General features: G+C 47.7%; 5 protein-coding genes across 6 annotated transcripts; 3 read left to right on the forward strand and 2 right to left on the reverse strand.

Moving 5' to 3' along the window:
* The first annotated feature begins 180 nt into the window (after nt 1–180).
* Nucleotides 181–3,763, forward strand: LOC6606197 (ATP-binding cassette sub-family B member 6, mitochondrial). The gene is made up of 6 exons (XM_002030969.2): nt 181–316; nt 681–996; nt 1,052–1,251; nt 1,312–1,637; nt 1,701–2,105; nt 2,165–3,763. Exons 2-6 carry the CDS (start codon nt 697–699, stop codon nt 3,532–3,534), a joined length of 2,601 nt encoding a protein of 866 aa, XP_002031005.1. The 5' UTR covers nt 181–316; nt 681–696; the 3' UTR covers nt 3,535–3,763.
* Nucleotides 3,764–4,101: 338 nt separating this feature from the next.
* Nucleotides 4,102–13,117, forward strand: LOC6606198. 2 transcript variants are annotated; one of them, XM_032720682.1, is made up of 15 exons: nt 4,102–4,372; nt 4,709–4,908; nt 5,614–5,841; nt 5,899–6,871; nt 6,924–7,314; nt 7,377–7,596; nt 7,654–7,885; nt 7,936–8,438; nt 8,551–8,678; nt 8,734–8,860; nt 8,919–9,146; nt 11,675–11,818; nt 11,883–12,062; nt 12,147–12,745; nt 12,804–13,117. In XM_032720682.1, the coding sequence occupies exons 1-15, from the start codon at nt 4,342–4,344 to the stop codon at nt 13,042–13,044; spliced, it is 4,425 nt and encodes a 1,474-aa protein (XP_032576573.1). In that variant the 5' UTR covers nt 4,102–4,341; the 3' UTR covers nt 13,045–13,117. The 2 variants fall into 2 exon arrangements, with proteins under 2 accessions (XP_032576573.1, XP_002031006.1); XM_002030970.2 differs by having other exon boundaries at nt 4,103–4,372; nt 8,563–8,678.
* On the reverse strand, nt 9,152–11,058 carry LOC6606199 (arginine kinase). Its single transcript, XM_002030971.2, has 3 exons — nt 10,795–11,058; nt 10,479–10,729; nt 9,152–10,417 (listed from the first exon to the last, which is right to left on the reverse strand). Exons 1-3 carry the CDS (start codon nt 10,801–10,803, stop codon nt 9,304–9,306), a joined length of 1,374 nt encoding a protein of 457 aa, XP_002031007.1. The 5' UTR covers nt 10,804–11,058; the 3' UTR covers nt 9,152–9,303.
* A 79-nt stretch (nt 13,118–13,196) lies between the features above and the next one.
* LOC6606200 (probable ATP-dependent RNA helicase spindle-E) lies at nt 13,197–20,021 on the reverse strand. The gene is made up of 11 exons (XM_002030972.2): nt 19,761–20,021; nt 19,461–19,703; nt 17,094–17,827; nt 16,336–16,988; nt 16,141–16,274; nt 15,500–16,089; nt 15,296–15,443; nt 14,092–15,228; nt 13,907–14,028; nt 13,633–13,845; nt 13,197–13,569 (listed from the first exon to the last, which is right to left on the reverse strand). Exons 1-11 carry the CDS (start codon nt 19,956–19,958, stop codon nt 13,437–13,439), a joined length of 4,305 nt encoding a protein of 1,434 aa, XP_002031008.1. The 5' UTR covers nt 19,959–20,021; the 3' UTR covers nt 13,197–13,436.
* LOC6606201 lies at nt 17,978–19,247 on the forward strand. Its single transcript, XM_002030973.2, has one exon. It carries the CDS (start codon nt 18,060–18,062, stop codon nt 19,146–19,148), a length of 1,089 nt encoding a protein of 362 aa, XP_002031009.1. The 5' UTR covers nt 17,978–18,059; the 3' UTR covers nt 19,149–19,247.
* Nucleotides 20,022–20,045: the final 24 nt, after the last annotated feature.

Raw genomic sequence — 20,045 nt, forward strand, 5'->3', positions numbered from 1 at the left:
AGAATTACTCTAAACCATTAATCGCTTAAAAGTAGGTTTTTTTAAGTGTCCATAAATTGATTTTATCCATCGAAAATATTATAGATTAGGCTAAGTTAATTAAAATGAAACTCGCCTGTTTCCACTGCACTGTATATGTGGTATGTTGTGGGTAAGCAGAAACGGCCATACCGAACCCTTTGGCCAAAATTATTTATGTTGATCGTAGTTGGTGTTGGTTGGGCCGGAGTTGCCCGCCAGTTGTCCGTTGGTTGAGTTATCACCTGTCACACGACTGATTGCAGTGTTCGCTCCAGATCGCGACTTCTTATAGCGGGTAAGAGGGGATCACTAGACCCGCCGGCGCATCGAGCATACGCAACATTGCATAATTTAGCATATCCAATGGGCTGTGGATGAGTTGCAGTTTCCACAGCTGCCGGACTCCAGGGTATCGCATCTCTTGGTGCCGTGCTGCAAAGGCACCAATTATCAATTCACTATTTGCACTCCGCAAAAAAGAATGATTTTCCCTTTGGGGGCGTCTGATAATTTGGGTGAATAATTGCGAAATTGCCGCCAGCCCATAAAACAAAGCAATTGTGTTCACCGAGCTGTTTCCCAGTGACAGCTCCACTTTATCTGGCACGTTTCTATCAGAGCTTATCGTTCCGCAATTGCCTTCCCTCGTCGCCGCGCAGGTTACCGGACTTCACCATGCTGTACTGCCCGCCCAACGTGACCCTCAGCGACGTGTGGACGCAGCATGGCATCTCGCACTGCTTCATGGACACCGTGGGACCGGGGGTATACTGTGGATTCCTTCTGCTCTTCGGCTGCATTCAGTTGCTCATGTATCGGAGGTATGCCACCAGGATTACGGATCCCACGCAAATCTCCAAGTCACGACTGTTCGCGATGCAGCTCTTCCTGTTGCTCCTGCTCCCAGTTTTGGCTGTTTTGCGCTTTCTGATGAACGCACGTATTTATCCAGATAGTGCGGTGTACGGCTATATGGTAAGTATTAGAATTATCAAGCAGAAACTATTACTGATCCGAATCTTTTCTGCAGATATTCTCCACTTGCGTTGTGTGCTTCTCCTACCCGTTCAGCATATGTTTGATACTCAAGGAGCGCTACTACCAGCTGCCCTCGATGCCCACCCGAGGACATGGCCTTGTTCTGTTGCTCTTCTGGACGTTGGCTTTCATTAACGAGTCGCTGGCCTTCATAAATCTGCGCCACGAGGACTGGTGGTTCCACCTAAAATCGTAAATAATTCGAACAGCTGTAAAACGGCTAATCTATAGTACTGCCTTTACTACCCGCAGGAACAAGGATCAAATTGAGATGGGCTTGTTTGTCACCCGGTTCTTGTGCTCCCTGCTCATTTTCGTTTTGGGTCTAAAAGCTCCTGGCATCATGGCTCCGTACAATCCTCATCAGCGGCTGGACAATGATACCGCCAACGAATCGCAGGGAAACGTGCAGACAGGATCTGCTTTCAGGAACGGATGGCGCAAGCTACGCACCGTCTTTCCGTACCTTTGGCCGAAAAAGAATATTGCGCTGCAGATAGCCGTCATCGTTTGCATTATACTGCTGCTTGCCGGTCGAGTCATAAAGCTGTTTTTGCCGATTTATCGCAAGAAGTTGGGTAGGTCAGGAATTATGGACGTAATTCGTTAAGTAATTCATTGCTAATCTCCTGTCTCGACAGTTGACAGCCTTACCATTGCGCCGATCGTCTTTCGCTGGGACTTTGTGCTGGTCTATGTGGCATTGTCCTTCCTCCAGGGTGGCGGCACTGGGAGCATGGGATTGTTTAATAACCTTCGCACCTTCCTCTGGATACGAGTTCAACAGTACACGACACGGGAGATCGAGATTGAGCTGTTCCGGCATCTGCACCAGCTTTCGCTGAGATGGCACTTGCAACGCAAAACGGGAGAGGTGTTGCGTGTCATGGATCGCGGCACGGACTCGATCAACAACCTCCTCAACTATATTGTCTTCTCGATCGCACCAACCATTCTGGATCTGCTCGTTGCAGTGGCATACTTTGTTTACGCCTTCAATTGGTGGTTTGGCCTAATCGTCTTCCTCACCATGTTCCTGTATATAGGTAAGTGCCAAAAATTTATTAATTCCATTCGTATTTCCATATATCCTTTAATTTTACAGCCTCTACCATTGCAATCACTGAATGGCGAACCAAGTACCAGAGGAGAATGAACCTGGCGGACAATGAGCAGCGTGCTCGCAGCGTGGACTCCCTTCTCAACTTCGAAACAGTCAAGTACTACGGAGCGGAGCACTACGAGGTGGATTGCTATAGGGAGGCCATTCTGAAGTACCAAAAGGAAGAGTTCCTCTCAATGCTGACCCTCAACCTGCTGAACACAGCCCAGAATATTATCCTGTGCTTGGGCCTACTGGCCGGATCGCTGCTCTGTGTTTACTTGGTGGTTCACCATCAAACTCTCACCGTGGGCGATTTTGTGCTCTTCTCCACCTATCTGATGGAATTGTACATGCCGCTGAATTGGTTCGGCACCTATTACCGAGCCATACAGAAGAACTTCGTGGACATGGAGAACATGTTCGATCTGCTAAAAGAGGAGGAAGAGATTGTGGATGCTCCAGGCTGTTCGCCCCTTCTAACTGCCGGCGGTGGCATTGAGTTCTCAAACGTGACCTTTGGCTATTCTCCGGAGAAGATAGTGCTGCGCAATGTGAGCTTCACAGTTCCCGCCGGTAAGACAGTAGCAATTGTTGGACCCTCTGGAGCCGGCAAGAGCACAATCATGCGGCTGCTCTTCCGCTTCTACGATGTACAGACCGGTGCTATCCTGATTGACGGACAAAACATCAAGCTTGTGCAGCAGCAGAGTCTGCGAAAGGCCATTGGAGTGGTGCCCCAGGATACGGTTCTCTTTAACAACACCATCTTCTACAACATTGAATATGCCAAGCTGGGCGCTTCGGACGAAGCTGTCTATGAGGCTGCTCGTGCCGCTGATATTCACGAAAGGATACTCGGCTTTCCGGAAAAATATGAGACAAAGGTGGGCGAACGAGGTCTGCGGCTCAGTGGAGGTGAAAAGCAGAGAGTAGCCATCGCCAGAACGCTTCTTAAGGCGCCCATCATTGTGCTCCTAGATGAAGCCACCTCAGCTTTGGACACCCACACAGAACGTAATATTCAGGCTGCTTTGGCCAGGGTGTGCGCAAACCGTACCACCATTATTGTTGCCCACCGGCTGTCCACCATCATCCATGCGGACGAGATTCTGGTCCTGCAGGAGGGAAGCATAGCGGAGCGTGGCCGACACGAAGAGCTTGTGCTGCGCGAAGATGGCATCTACGCGGACATGTGGCAACAGCAACTCAAGAATCTAGATGCGGAACAGAGCGGTGGTTCTGACAACGGAGACGCTAGTGCGGAATCGGGATCGGAGAAACGCAGGTCAGGAGGAGCAGGAGGACCAAGTGGTGCTGGAACGGGTGGTGCCCACTTCAGGGCAGGACATGCTCATGGGGGAGCACGCTAGCCTTAAGTGACATACAGAGTAGTTTCTGATATTCCTGATTCCATGTGATTTGTGGTGTATTGTTATACGTATGAGAGCAGTTCGTCAAAGTCTTAGTTCGTCGATAAGTAACCTTATACGCTACTCTTATACTAATAAATAACGTAGATTTTTATAGACAATCCGCGAGATTTGATATAATTTAAAAGTGTCTGGTACCAAATAAATAGCGCAATATTGTGTATTTCTAGTCCTTATTCAATTATTTAGTCTTGGAGGGATGTAAAATTGTTCTTGAGAATAATGTAAAATCAAGGTAATGCAAGAAATCTTAAAATCCTCAAATTCTCAAATTTGGGAATCCGCTTTCTGGTCCCTTATAAAATTGTTCCAGTGGACGCGGCCAAAAAATCTATTTATAGGACATTTCCCAAGAGTATTCCCAAGAGATCGTAAGAGAGCCCAGCTGCCAAGCTGCTCTTCGCAGCATGATTCTTATCAACGAAACCTCCAGCAAGGCCAACCATCCGGCTGTTATGTCCGATCAGTTTGAGCTTGGATCGCGAACAGAGCAGACGTGTCGAGCTGTGATCCGATCCGGGAATTAGACGCGTTGGCGATAAAGGAGGAAAAGCGTCGGCTTCTTTGAAAAATCTGATAATACACAGTCGCGTTGATATATATATTATATATAATATATATATATATATATATATTGACTGATACTACATTGAGAAATCTGTGCGCGAAGTGAAAAGCGTCGGGAGATCTGTGAAAAAGCGAGTGCCACGACCTCGGAAGGAAGTAGCTAGTAGCAAGTAGGAGGCCATGAGGCTACTCAAGTGCTCCGTGTTTGTGTGTACGTGAGAGTAACCTAGTTGATAATCCCAACTGTATCAGAAACTAATAAAAGAATATGACGTAATTATTCATTGACGAGGCGCGCATCAAAAAGAAACCTAGAAGCAACATTGATTAAAGCATTTTGCGATCATTCAAATATGTGTATATATATTATATATACACATGCACATTTAGTATATATATATAAGAAATTCAATTGATAATTGAAGAGTTTATTGCCCATCCGCGCGAATGCGACATAGATGGAGGGAGGGATGGATGAACACGAGCGGATGGGAGGAGCATCCATCGAATTGAAGTTCAATTTCCCATTTATCTATCTATCCGGCAGATCTGTTCCTGATCTTCGACGCCGGCCATGCCTTCAGCATTATTGGCCTCAACAAACAGATGCTCTACGAGTACGAGGGCAATGTCCTGGTGGGTGCGAAGCCCCAGGACGAGGGCCACCAGGCGCCACCCACCACCGGATGGATTGTGCGGGGCAAGCTGACGCTCCAGCGGCAAAGCGAGCTGGTCTTGGCTGCGGCGGTAAGATGTCTAGGATCAGTTCCAGTTTCGGATCAGTTCCGGCAAGCGTTTCCTAATATTATTTTTGTTTATACAAATCGATCCCTTCTAGTATTTACTTATACTTTTTGTATGTAGAAGAGTATGTATATCAATTGGAAATCAGTGAAAAATCAAATCAATTTATTGATTTCATTATCAATTTATACGTTCCAATCGGCGCATTCTATAGCCCCCATTCCCATTTCCCATTCCCCATCACCGTCTGCAGCGACTTCTTGTCAGCCTCCGCAGACGAAGAAGAATTCGCAGATGAATTAAAGACAATTTAACCATTCACTGAGCGGTAGCGACTCTGGAAAAGATCGGAGCGGAGTCGCCACAATAAACTGAACTCGGTTGTGAACTTCTTTCATTGAGCCCCCACAGATAATGCCATTCCCATACTCCTCCTCCCTTTTGTTAATCAGCTCTGATTGTTTTGACTGAGAGTGACTCTCTAGGAGTAGAGAGTCCCTCGCTTATCAGGAATCAGGCATATTGACATGGGCCTGAATCTGGTATGGTGCATGTGTGCCATATGAGAGCGCCGATCTGACTAATTTCTGCTGGCCAGATAAACGGCGACTCGGCGCGTCTTATCAGCCGGTTCGACCCCGGTCGATCGAAGATTACAGCATTATTGCAGGGCTTTCCCGGCTAATCGTCTGTCTCTCTGCCCAACAGCTGGTCATAGACGATGTAACGCTGAACAACTCCGGCGAGAAGTTCCTGCAGAACAAGGAGATGTACCCGCCCTACAAGCCCTTCAAAATCGCCCTCACCAAGGATGGCGCCATCTCACATGTGGTGTTCAAGGAAGGCGATCCCATATGGAGCATGAACTTCAAGCGGGCCATCGCATCGGTGCTGCAGTTCCAGATGAAGTCCAGCGGCGCCTTCGTCGTGGATGAGGTAAGTTATAGCATTCGATATAATTCCTAATTTAAATGATACTATTTTTACTGGTAGCTGGGTATTCACGGCACCTGCCGCACGGAGTACTTTGTGTCCAACAGAACAAACTACATCTCCATCCGCAAAACGCCGGAGGTCAAGACCTGCAAGCCGTACTCGGAGGCGGTTCACACTACCCGCAGCAACGTGCCGTCCAATACGTGCGAATTCGATCACCAGAAGAGTGTGATCATTGGCAATGAGGCCATCTACGGGATGTCCCCGCACAACGAGACGGGCTACTATCTAAGCATGGCCCATGCCAAGGGCACAACCCTCATCCATACGTTCGAATCCACGGGAGAAGCACAATTCATCAACTCGGAGTTGCTGCTCAACTTCCTTAACGAGACGCCCATCGACAATCCCATCGATATTGAAACTTCAATGGCGGCAGAGCCATCTAACCTGGAGCTGCAGCGGCTGGATCCCAACGATCCCACTGGAGGACGTAGCCCTCAGCAGCAGGAGACGCTGATTGCCCAGGCAGGGACGCTCTTAGACAGTCTGGCCGAAGCACTAGAGACTACGGAATTCAAGTTCTCGGAACCCTACGACTCCACTCTTTCCGACGTGATCAAGCTTCTCAGCGAGATGGACTTTGATTCGCTTACTAAACTCTATCGTGAGGTGGACATTGGCACCTCCTATCGTCAGGAGACCATTCGCAACATCTTTCATGAAATCATTCCCCGCATTGGAACTAAGGCCTCAGTTTTCCTGACCCACCACCTCGTGCTAAACAAGCTGACTAAGCCGCAAATCGCTGTGCAACTGCTCATACCCATGCCATTCCACATCTTCGAGCTCTCGGCGGAGTTGGTGCAAAAGTGCGAGGACTTCCTCAATATCGGACCCGATCGCCCGGATGTGCGGCAGGCCGCTATCCTTAGCTTTGCCACCCTCATCCATAATGTCTATGTGGCCAAGGGCATCGATAAGGAAAAGTTCGAGGAGTATGTCCAGAAGTACTTTAATGCCTATCTAAGTAAGTCTTCCAAATAACCGTCAGTTCCATATAAACTAATTTGATTTCGCAGGCGATCGCGACTTCGACCAAAAGATGTTGTATCTGCAGGGTCTAAACAACTTGCAACTGGGGAACGTAGCCAACTTTTTGGAGCCCATCGTTCAGGACCCCAACGAGCACGAGGATCTGAAGTTCCAGGCCGCCTGGACGACCCTGGCACTGGCAGATCGGCGAGCGGAGCGCATATACGAGGTCTATTGGCCGATCTTTGAGTCGCGAAATGCCAGCCTAGAACTTCGTGTGGCAGCAGTTACTCTGCTATTGATTTCCAACCCCACGGCCGCCCGTCTCATCAGCATCCATCGCATCATCCAGAGCGAGACGGACCCCCACATGATCAACTACTACCGGACGACGGTGACGAGCATCTCGGAGACGACATATCCCTGCTACCAGCACCTGTAAGTTATCTAACTCAGCCTAACTCACAGCCATCCACAGATGTCGTAAATCCTTTATTTAGGCGCCGTCTGTTGTCCTACATGCATCGCCATCTGCCCCAGAAGCCCAAATCACGCTACTGGGTCACCGGTAACTACATCTTTGACTATCGCGACTCCAAGTTCGGCATCGGTGCAATGCTTCAGGTATTCCTCGTGGGCGATCCAAAGTCGGACATGCCTGTGGTGGCCTTCTTTAAGTTCGACACCGAAGCCCTAGGAAAATTCACAGGACAAATGGCTGTAAGCAGATCCTCTCAGGTTTTTTAGAATCTAATAAGCAATCTCAAATTCTTCCAGCTATACATCAAGGCACGTGGACTGCCAGATACCATCCTGAACAAGATGCAATCAAGGAATGGCAGCGATCCGTTCACCTTTAAGAGCATCAAGGCGCTATTGGCCATGCTGCAGGCTCCGATCATCAACTCGAAGGACCTGCATCTGGAGTTCATCCTGCAAATGGAGGGCAAGACGGTGCTGTCGTACTATCTCAACCAGCGGATGTTCCGGCAGCTGACCTACGACAACAGTGAGTACATTGACCTCTTGACCAATGCGATTCATAACCGTTTCCCACAGTTCTAGAAAGAATGCAGCAAATCATTCGGACAGACAGTCACATCAACATGCAGACGGTTCGTTGGCCCTTCATGAATCGCTACACGGTGCCCACGGTGCTGGGAACCTCCTCCGACGTCCTGCTGCAGACCACCGTTCTGACCTCGCTGCGTGGCAATATAACAGAGCAGCGGAACTCGCCCATAACCAAGCACACGCTGGAGATCGATGCCCGGTACTCTTCATACGCCTCGGTGCGCAGTCGTAGCTACAATCCGTTCCTGAACCTCGACCACGAGATCAACCGAGAGCAGGGCTTCCTCATCTACATCCCCTTTAGCAGCGAACTGCATCTGAACGAGAGTGGCAGTAAGTGCAGGCGCTACTCCTTCTCCCGACCCCAAAACCTGACCAGCGGCCTGTCCTTCAAGTCACGGGCGGTGACCAAGACCAGGGGCTTGATTACGAAGACAGCGGCGGCGCCCTTCGAAGAGATCATGGTGCCCGAGGGTCGGAACGATGTGGTAAGTGTTTTATTGAGAAGAATAATAACTTAATATATAAAAATAAATTAAATACATTAAATTAACTTCTTTAAGCATCTCAAAATGGGTAAAATTAAGAATAATAATAAAGTCTAGCTCGCAGGTTCAACTATTTAGCTACCCAATGCCGGACTTGGGCGTCCGACTGAGCATGACCACCAATCTCAACGAGCTCATCAAGTACAGAGGGATGCTGCTAAAGTCCGAGTTCACGGAAAAGTAATTTTTGTATTTCGAAACCGACTTGCTCCTCAGCTAATCACTTCACTTCCAGTGGGTTCTCCGGCAATATGGTGGTCAATGCTTTGATGTACATATTTGGCTTCACCCAGCTTAGTTCCATACACCTGGGACACGATCGCAACTTTACCATGCTTATGTACAACGAGAAGAACACCAGGGTGAGAAATAAAATTATATATTTAACAATATTTAAAACTAAAACCCATTTTCGTTCAGATCGAGGGTAACTTTTGTGCCGAAGACGTTTTGAAAACGTCGGACATGAAAGGCAAGCAGATTGGTCTCACACTGGAGCACACGGACCACATGAACGAAAATCATGCTGCGGATGCACTCCATAGGTGGAACATTACCCTGGACGTGCTGGCATCGACGAAGTCCAACTGGTTCAAGCTGACCGGCCAGGTCCAGCGAAATTCAAAGGATGACGAGGACGACTGGAAGGTGAGTCTGTGGTGAGATTGTCTGTGGCTAGGGGACAAATTTATTTAACCAATGATACGTTTCTCCTGTTTCTCTAAGTGTTCGTCTGTAAGTGTTCGTGAGTACTTTGTAGTGATATTGATTGCTTTACAAGGTTTTAAGTAATCGCTATTTGTTTCTAACCCTCCTGTCCGGCTATTTCGAGCTCTTCCTCTGCGTTAATCAGGGCCACAACGCCATCCTGCAGTGTTTTGACCAGTTCGAACTCGGTGAAACCAAGCTTCCTCTTATTTGATATGTCCATGACACCATCTTCCACGGTGGCCAGCTCGCCGCCATCGGTGCCGCGTACCTGCAGCTGCAGTTCCTCGGCGAGGGCGATTAGACGGTCGGGGTCCTTGCTGAGTAGCGGCAGACGGATGTGCACCGAAGCGCGCAGGGTGGTGCCCAAATTGGTGGGGCAGGCCGTAAGGTTTCCGTAACGCGGATGCCGGGCAAAGGCCAACGTCTTCTCCAGTTCGGTTAGACCGTTGACAAGGCGATTGTAAACATCGCCCAAGTCGCCGCACTGCGCCATGGACATAATGTGCACATGGTCCTGACGATTCACCCAGATCAGGAAGGTCTCGGCGGGATTGTGGTAGACACCACGACCAGTTGGCCAGAAACGATAGCAGCCGGCTGTGGTCAGCTTCTCATCGCCGCGCTGAAATAATATATGTCTCTTGACCATCTCGGCCTGGGTCTCAGCATCGATGTCCGCCATTGTCAGGTAGGAGCCAACCAGCTCGCCATCCATTGTCTCCGTGGCCGAACGCACCTTCTCCTCCACCTCTATGAACTGCTTCTCGGTCAGTTTGGGGAAGAAGGGCAGGCCTTCGATATTGCGAGCCACTCTGATTCGTGCGGACAGAATGTACTTGCGCTCCGGATCCAAGTTCTCGATCTCGTCCACGTTGCCAAAGTCTGGGTCCTTCTGCAGCACATCGTTCTCGTTGTCCATCTGGCCATGATAGTCCTTTATGATCGGATCAAAGAGCTTGTTGAACACGTCGTAGCTGTCGGCATCTGCCGCGAAAATGCCCACGGGCGCGTCGTGATGCTCGAATCCGGAGACGGCGCAATCGTATAGGTAGGCATCCACCGGCGCAGGGGTGGTGACCAGCATGTACTCCTCCAGCAATTCCGGAGTCAGGTACTTACGCAGCAGTGAGCTCACGTTCTCCTCATCATCCATGAGCGATTTGTAGCCCTCAGTAGTGAGCTCCTGGTACTCCTCCGGTGACTTTTTGCTGTTGAGTGTAAGAATCTGAGTCAAGACTGGACTAACAAGTCGCGATCTTCGGAACTCACATTTGTCCGCGTAGCCGTTCTAGCTCCTGCTCCAGCTTCGATATGTGGGTCTTGGCCTCCTCGAGGTCGTTCTTCATTACATCGTACTGGGCATCGTCCGGGCAGCTCTCGCACATAAACTTGCGTACAAAGCGAATGGCATCCTCCGGCTTATTCTGCTCCTCGTAAAGCTTAATCAGAGCCTTGCTTAAGGCATCGATGACTCCGGCGCGTTCCAAATACTTTCGATATTGGACGCGTTTTGATTCGATCTGGAGAAGCAGCGAAAGACCACATAAGCACCTATATCTATTATATCATATCATATATCACTTACCGAAGTCATTTTGCAGTTTGTCCGACCGAGAATCAAGTAAACATAAATTTATAAAAGCAACGCAACTGAATGCTCCCGATGGCGGTACCGAAAGAAAAAATCGAGAGCACTAGGTATTTTTTCCAGATTTTTACAGCGTTCTTACAAAATAAAAGAAAATGTAATTTTTTCCCAAAACAAATTTACGACAGGAGAAATTCGTCTGAACAGTAGCGTAACTGGATGCCTTCTACTGAGCTCCCACCAAGTCGTATTGATCAAACAGGGCAACTTACGCCGCCAGGCCTGCTTCACTCTAGTCCGGTTGGTTGCCAGACTCGACTCTCGGTCTCGATTCCGGGACGCAAACAACCCACGAATGTGGGCCAACAATTGCGGCGACTGCTCGAGTGCTCGGAGGGATGGGTGTATACTCGTAATAAGATGGCACGCAGGCACGGACGGTGGGATGGAAGGGGGTCATACAGTCAGTCAGGATGTGTGTGTGGGTTCGCTAATCGTTGCTGCAGTTGTTGTGGCTCCGTTGTCTGCTGTTTCGTCATGGTAATGTGGCCCACTCCACTCGCCCGGAGCTCCGGCGAACAACTAAACCCCACCTTTTCTTGTCCCTACGCTTGAGGGCAGCAATGTGTAACACATAATACTTACAGGGTGTCACGCCCGCCACCCAAAAGGAGCACTTGACTCGTGCCGAGCATAGCTGGCTATTGACCTACTGGGACATACTGTGTGAAGAACCGCCGGTTAGGAAATTAAATTGTATTCAGCATTTCATAATTGGAAAATCAATTAGTCACATGCCAATTTGACAGATTTAAGGCTTATACCTTAAAAAACCATTCAAATAAACCATGGTGTTTCATTTTCTCACTCATCTCAGGCCTGCACCAAGTTGACCTATGAACCGCTGGTGTTTACCAAGCGACCTCACACTCTGAATGGCGATGTGGTGTTTGGCCTGGCCACCGAGGAGAGCGAGTGCCCGGAGAAGGGATCCACGGTGCAGTTTGCAGCTAGAGCTGGTGTAAGTGTACATATGCGTGGAGTCTCTTGGATTCTTCTTTAACCCAACGTTTTCATCTCGCCAGCCCTCGGAGCATGCCCGTGCCTTCCTGCGCTCCGACAAGATCTCGCTGACGGACACCGACTTCTGTCCCAAGGAGGTACTTAAGTTCTCGCCCATCCCCACTTCCAAGTATTGCAAGCGTAGCAACTTTGAGAACTTCACCTCGATCACACAATACGACATGGACCTGAAGTTTAACAATGTAAGTGTATCAGATATATCAAATTACGTTTCGCTCAGAAATTACATATAAAGAACCAATCAACTCACCTTTATATTTCTTAAGATGCCCGCCTGGTTCGAGCTGTGGTCGAATCGACTGGACCACTTAGTGTCCGCCTTATCCGCCGACAAGGTGGACAGTCTGCATATGAGCCAGGAGATAAATATTTCAATGCAAACTCCTCAGGACCAGTTCCGGCTGGCTGTGGAGGTCAACGGAGCGAAGTGGCGCTTCCATCAGATCCCCTTCTTCTACAAGCTGGACTCAAAGTTCGACGCTTCCCACGAGCTTACCTTCGACTCGGGACTTAAGCGCTCCTGCTCAGTAATCAATGGCATGGTCAATACCTTTGATGATTACCTGATCAATCTCAGAGAGATTGCGGTGCGTCCCGACTGTCTCACGCTGCTGGTGGCTGACTGTTCGCCATTGCCACAGATTGCCGTGTTTGTTACGCCTTCGCCGGCTCAAGGACTGTCCAACAATTATGGATTGCGAATCCATATCGAGCAAAACTACTTCGACTTCCGCGTCCGCACAGACAACAGCAGCCTGCCCACGGATGAACCGGTGCTTATATATCTCAACCAGGATCAAACACCGCACAACGTGCGCAAAAAGCCCTATCAATGGCCAATGGAGACTAGTGACTACGACTTCCGGTAAGAATGCTCTCTAGCTTGTATATACGATTTAATAATATGTCAAATGCCCTTTCAGCGTGGAACTGAACGAGCAAAATATTTTAATTGTGGAGTGCACGCAGCTGTCCTCCACCATCCAGTTCGATCTGTACAACATCCTGAACTTCGAGATATACGGCGTTTATAAGCACCAGATGTGTGGGCTGTGCAGCAAGCCCCTAAACCGCATGCAGAATTATACGATCTGCGAGCTGGAGGCAAGCACTCCAACTCCTGTGCCGCTGCAGAATTCCTCCGATGTAGTTGTAGATGCATAAATATAATATAAAATAAAAAAAAAGAGCCCACAATGGGAGAACATGCACGCCCCGGGACTTTGATTTTTATAAACAGCAGAGCATTTTTTTGGATTTTTGCTTGTAATGAACTGGAATAGAAGTCTTAGTATTTAATGATATCTTTAACGATGTAATTAACAAAAAATTATATTTCACATTTTACACTCCGTAATCGAACGAAGAGAGATCATTCAACATGGCATAGAAAATATTTATCTTAATCAAGCTTTCTTTAGCTTTAGATTCAACTCAAAACTTGTTTTCATTCCCTGAATACGTTATTTTTTTTTAACCAAATAAGTGTAGTCCTTTAAGAAAAGAAATGCGAGCTCAAAAATTTCAAAATCAGCTGTTGTCAATTTAAACCATTCCTATTGGTTGCAATAGTCGATTTGCTTTTCGCGATCACGATGCAATATGGTCAGGAGATGCAAACGGAGCTGGGGAACCGAATCCAACAACTGATTGCACAGTTTGCAAGTCATATGCGGTAAAGTGCCTTCGCTAAAAATATAAGTTAAAATATAAATAAATCAATATATTCTTGTAAACAAGCACAAGTCTTACACGTTGCGCCACTTGTGCAACATGCTGCAGTTCTCTCTCAGTTGCACCAAGCGACCCGTGTCTTCCTCTTGGAGCTCAGTAAGTGAGTGCATCGGGAATATGGCCCTCTTCCCAAAAGGTTCATTCGGAGGTGGTAGATCGGGATGGGTTTCCCATTCAAAATCCGCATTGCTCATATTTCTTTCGATGTATCTGCGATCCTTGCAAAGGAGCCTGCGAAATCAAATTTTTTGAAATCATTTAAATAGCATGACTGTAGGCGCAGCAATCTTACCTATTTATAATGCTGCGCAGCTGAGTGTATATGGAAACACGTTCATTTGCGCTGACCGCTGGATTGTTTTCATCCTTAAAGTTGAAGAAGACACTATCTATATAGTAGCGAATTTGATTAATCTAAAATAAATATCAGAAAATTAATGCAATTCTGTATATATTCGTACTACTATGCGTGCTCACCAGAATCACATCATCTTCGAGAATGTTGACATCCAGATTAATCAACACGTCATGCTCTGGGAAGTAGGGCTCGTTTGTTTCCGGGTCACAACCCAATCCTCCCAGAACAGAGACATACGATGTGCCTTCTCTATTGCATTTAAGTTGCATGGTGGGACTAAATAGCATAACCATTAGAGCACCGAATCCCTGCACATTGGGCATCAGGGTGGTTCCACGGGCTGTCAGTGTGTGCCCGTTTCTATTCTCCGCGATTTCGTGGGCCACTATTAAATGATCGTGGTGATCTTGAGGATCAGCGTCCAGGAGAAGTGCATTAACGGACAAATGGTCTATATTCACCCGTTTACTTGAGCCCACACGAGTAATGCACTGCATGGTACATTCCAAAGGACTATAGGGTCCTTTCAAAATTACAACGGTCTTGCACTTTTCAGGCGGAGGCGGTCGTAGGTCGTGGTCTTCCGGCAGCTGACAGGATCGCATGTATTCCTCATTGATCTGCTGACGCTGCGCCGAGCTCAAGTACCGGGCAGATTCTTGACGTCGCAAGCGGAAATCATGATCCTTTCTAGACATATAATCTTCGTCGGATCGACGACACAGCATAAGCTCTACTAGCTTATCGTTAATTATGCCATCTCTCATGTAAATGAGAACAGCTGCTACATTATTGAACAGCGAATACACCTCGATATCAATGAGACCGCTTTTGGCCACTGAACGGAGCATATCATTAGCCGCAGTGGACCACCGGTTGTTTCCACTGACCATTGAAGAGGGCTGAACCATTGCCAGCCTGCACTCAAAAACACGTGGCGGAAGGTCGCCGTACTGTTCAGTCAGCTCTCTCGGCATCAAACGCATTTGCTGCATGGACAGCAAGGCGCAGTCACCATAGTCGATGAAGCGCACGTAGAACATTGGTTGGCGATTGCTCTGATTCTCTGGTCGGATCACTGTGGCGCGCTGGAAATAACTATCGCGTTTGGCCAGCACCATCATGCCCTTTGTGATGTCACCCGCGTTATTTACGTAATTTCTAAGTTGCTGTGGAGCATTGAAGATTTCAGACATATTTCCAATGCATTCTGCAAAAGATTGGGGTTGAAAAAAAAACTTGCCACAGCTGACGATCTGTAAGATAGAAAAAATATAAAAAGTACTTCGAAATCCTCTAGATTTGTGTGCTGCAGCAACTTACGCAAGTAATCAACCCTGAAATAGTTTTGTCGAAGACTGATGGCAGCGCAAGAAGCTCGACGTTTAAAGGCTTTGTGGGTGGAATCCAACGACCCTCAATCACATCTCCAATCCCTCGCTGCTGTACGTAGCTCATAAATGCACTCGGACTGTAAATGATAAAATATAAGTTGGATAATAGATAGTAAAAGCCTTGATAACTCACTTCATTATGTGTATTGGTCGTTCCAAACGATTTTGTCGCATCATAACTGCCTTGTACACTTCACTTTGAACTCGGCCCGACACAGGAACAAACTTAGATGAATCTGCAATCCAGTCATCCTGTTTGAATGTGACAAAAACCTTTTGCGAACCCTCTTGAAAGGTAACGTCCATGTTTTCTGGCGGAATCCTGACCTCCTGAAAGAGCTCCTTAATGCGCCTAGTGTACAACTCGCCCATGTAGGCAGGCTTAAAGTTGGTAAAATATACGGTGCGGCAGGGATCGTGGCCCGATATTGTCTGGTATATATTGCGATCTGTGTCAGCACACGTATCTTTGGAACGCGTAAAGTAGTTTGGGTAGAAGGCACCGGCGATGATCACTTTGAGCATGATCGCTTTTTCACGATCGTCCATCATCTGGCTAGGATTAACTGAAAACGGAATCAGACCGAGATGCATGCATCGCACACGCAGTTCCTGCACCAACAAGTGTATCTCCTTAAGTGACCGCAAAGAGACGTGGAAACGTTTGGCCCAACGAATAGCGGACTCTTGGTCGTGACCAATTTCCACCAAGCTCAAATATGTCTGCCGAAGGAACACGTTATTACGCTATTAGTAATGCATCGCATAGCTTACCAGATACACGCGCCAAATGGCCACCAAGTCGGAGCCAGATCCATCGGCGAAGATGTAGTGCATCCAAAATGAATCGCCTAATTGAGTCCTACCACCGTCGTGCGCAAACAAGCCATTCGTCGATAATCCAGCAGCTTCAACATATTTAAAAAAATTATAAATGCAAGGAAAAGAATAGTACTATTGCCCACTCACCTATGATAATAGCTTCTTCTAGCATGTTAAAAATATAACCCAATATGATGAGCCGGGACTGACGTGTGTCCAACGGCAGCCGAGCCATGATTGTGCCCCAGTAGGTGAGATCGCCATCCAACGCGTCGTAGACGCCGTCTACTGTTAAGTACAGAGCACCCACCTCTTTCAGAAGCAATATGGTATTCTGTATGTCCGACAGATTAGGCGGAGATAGGGCCAATGCCAAGATTTCCATCGGTGATCCCATATTCAGCACTTTGGCCTTGAGCACCGAGTTTTGCAAGGGCAAGCGCAACATTTCTGGTATTCCAAACTCGGCCATTTCCCTCTGGTAGAAGTGTTTATTAACCATACGGTAAACGCGTCCACTACGAAGACGACCAACGCGACCGGCACGCTGACGACAATTGGCTTTGGAGGCCCAGGTTAAGCGGAGCGAAGAGAAGCTGCTAGCCGTATCGGTTACCTTTACTTTGGTGAGACAAAAGTCAATAACGTATGAGACATCTGGCACCGTGATGGAGCTCTCAGCAATGTTTGTGGCCAGGATGATCTTGCGGAAACCGGGAGGCGGGGGATTGAAGACATCCCGTTGATTTTCCGGTGTCATTAACGAAAAGCAGCGAACAATTAAGACTTTAATGTTACGGCTGCAATTAAACAATAAAAATAAGAACAAGTGAAAATTATAATAATACAATTTTAGCTACTTCAAATTTGGACAGTGAGCAATTCTCACGGATAACAATGCTTACTCGTTTTCCAGCATACAAGTTATGTTTTCTGCCATCGTGTCGATTTCGTAGATGCCTGGCAGAAAGATGAGCACAGCTCCATAGCGCAGGGTCTCGTCGTAGCTCAGCCGCGACTGGATTGCAGCCTTCCGTTCCATGTTGTCAATAATCACTATAATCTTTACAGCCGCCCTGTAGCCATGTTTGTTGATTTCTGGAACGTGCTGGTCGCCCACATCTTCCTCATTCCAAATAATGCTGCCGAGCTGGTCACGGTAGAACTTCTCGATCGAGTGCTTACGTCCATGATTGGTGGTGATCACCGGCGGAATTGAGTTAGTGGTGGCAAAGTAATCGGACAGTTCCTTGGCATCGATGGTGGCCGACATCAGGATAATCTTCACATGCCGCGAGTTGGTGGCCAGCAAGCGACGCACCACGATCAGCAGAAAATCCATGTTCTGGTCTCTTTCGTGCACCTCGTCCAGCACAATGTGGGTGTAGTGGGTCAACGTCTTGTTGTTAATTAAATTATTCAGCAGCACCCCCGTGGTGCAGTACAACAGACGAGTGTCCTCCAACGAGTTCGGCCGGTGCAGGCCCACCTGGAAGCTGCACACCGTGTTCTGCTGCCACTCGCGCTCCTGGCAAACTCTATTCGCTATGGAGATGGCAGCTATGCGCCGGGGTTGAGTCACCACAATGTTGCAGTATTTACCGCTTTTATAGGCCTCGTCCAAAATGTATTGGGGCACCTGTAAGAATAATTTATTAAATACTAATAACAATAATGATAAAAATATATAAATATTTATAAGGCGCCCTTTTTTGAAAATCTAAAAGCTAATCGGTTATAAACACTACAAATTTATCGATTAATTCCCCGGTTAGTGTTGTAAAAACTTTTAACCGGCGAATGTTATTGTTTATATTTTGCGGCACTTTGAGCGCGAGATGCGCATATATTTCGCGTAACTAAGATCCAAAATGGAGTTGAATATCTTCGACGACTGCTGGGAGCTGGTGCAACGATTTCAGCGATTGGTCAACGATGGCGAAAACTGCGAGTTCGAGGTGTTCTGCCGGTGCTGGCGAGAAATGCAGCTGCAGCACCTATTCACAGCCCAAACGAACCACACAGAGGTGATAGCCACCACTCTGGCGGCCCTGCATGTGGCCAAGCGGCTGTCGTGCTCCCGACGCACCACCGGGGACGTTTTTCCGGCATCTCGCGCTCAAAGGATCGGAGGTTTCTTTCTGCTCTACGTAATCTACTACAAGCAGCCCACCCACAACTTTATTAAGATCGAGGTCTCACCGCGCACTTGGCAAGAACTAACGGACTACGCTCTAGATCTGCGCAAGGATAGCCCGGAGCGGAAGGACACCCATCAGATCGCCTACATGCTGTGGCGCCTGACCCAGGAGCAGGCCTTCCGCTTCACAGCGCTCGACTATTGCCAGGGTTTGGACAATCTGGTGGACTACGACCGTGTTGAGACCATAGCGGGTGCCAAGGAACAGAGGCAGAGTGCCTTGATGCAGAAGCAACAGCGTGCAAACGGCGTCAGTCTCACATATGAACTGGAGGGTCTGCGAGCACTGGACCAAGCAAGTCAGCCATTGTGTGAACTGGAAGCGGCATACAATGCCCAAAAGAAGCAATTGGCGACTGGTCATGAGCACGCTTTGCCGCCCTCTCAAATATTCGGCCATTTGCGAGAAGTGTTTGCCGATATCCAAAGTGTTCTAGGAGCTAGGAAGAGTACTCCAGATGAGGAATGTCCTACAACATCTACAGGCAACCAGTTGGAAGTGCGTCAAAAAGTGCGGAACAAGGCCATGTACGGCGTCGAGCAACGGGAGCCGCAACACCAGGCGGATGAACTAGAAGTGCAGCTGGAGGTCAACGAGTCTTATCAACGCCGCACGTCCTCGGTCACCGTTTTCCAGAGGGATCTTCCAGAAGACTTGCAGCAAGAGTATGAAATGATTGAGTTTAGTGACGACGAGGAAAGGGAAGTGGGTGAAAGCGAGGTCACGGAAGAAGAATTCAGAGCTATTTTGGATAGTTAAGTTGGTTTATAAAACTGGTACATAATTAAATAACTAGCGTATTTTGTATTTTTGCTCTTTGTGATCTTGATATCTGTTGCAAATAAAATATTCAGTAGGATATAAGTGTCCTAAGCTTTTCTATTCTTATATGAAGTTGGGAAGTATATTGAAGAGGGTATTTTATAATATTAAATACTTTCGACAAGTTTGCATTTGAATTTTAAAAGTCAAATAAAAACGGGTTTTATTATAATTCGCTTGCGTTGGCTTTGTTAAAATATAAGGTAAATCTACCTAATTAAGTTACGATTTTATTTAAGTTTTGCTCACCTGCGTGGTCTTGCCACATCCTGTTTCGCCCTTGATAATGATTACCGGATGAGCATTGATGGCCGCCAATATTTCCTCCCGCTTGGCGTAGATGGACAAGTTCTTGTCGCGATTCAGATTGAATCTGAACTTTTTGTAGTACTCGTCATCCCGCCTAATTTCGGTCTCTTCCGCCTCATCGTCGGTGTCCAAATCGTCCAGCGTTCGATTGCGTTTGCCTTGAGGCTGGTATTCGAGCAGCGTCTGAATCAAATTACACGTAAACAAACAGAAGTGCTGACGCAAGCTTCCAGTTCTTACCCTGTTCAGGCGACACTTTTCCTTTGCGACGATTTTGGTGACATAGTCGGTGCCGATCGTCTCGCGGTTGGGCACTTCGGAGGATTTGGACTCCGTGGCCATAAGCCACGGATCGCTGCTGATGTAGCCTTGCGGGGCGCCGGGCACGCGGTTCAACTCCTTTGAGAAGTCGAAGAAATCCATAACTTCCTGATCCATATTTCGACTAAATGAAAAATTTCACAATCCCGCGTAGCGGCAAAACTTAAACGGTAAATTGTAGTGGTGGGGCTTTTCTCAACAAAG

The sequence above is a fragment of the Drosophila sechellia genome, chromosome 3R, assembly GCF_004382195.2.
Source record: "Drosophila sechellia strain sech25 chromosome 3R, ASM438219v1, whole genome shotgun sequence".
Lineage (NCBI taxonomy): Eukaryota > Metazoa > Arthropoda > Insecta > Diptera > Drosophilidae > Drosophila > Drosophila sechellia.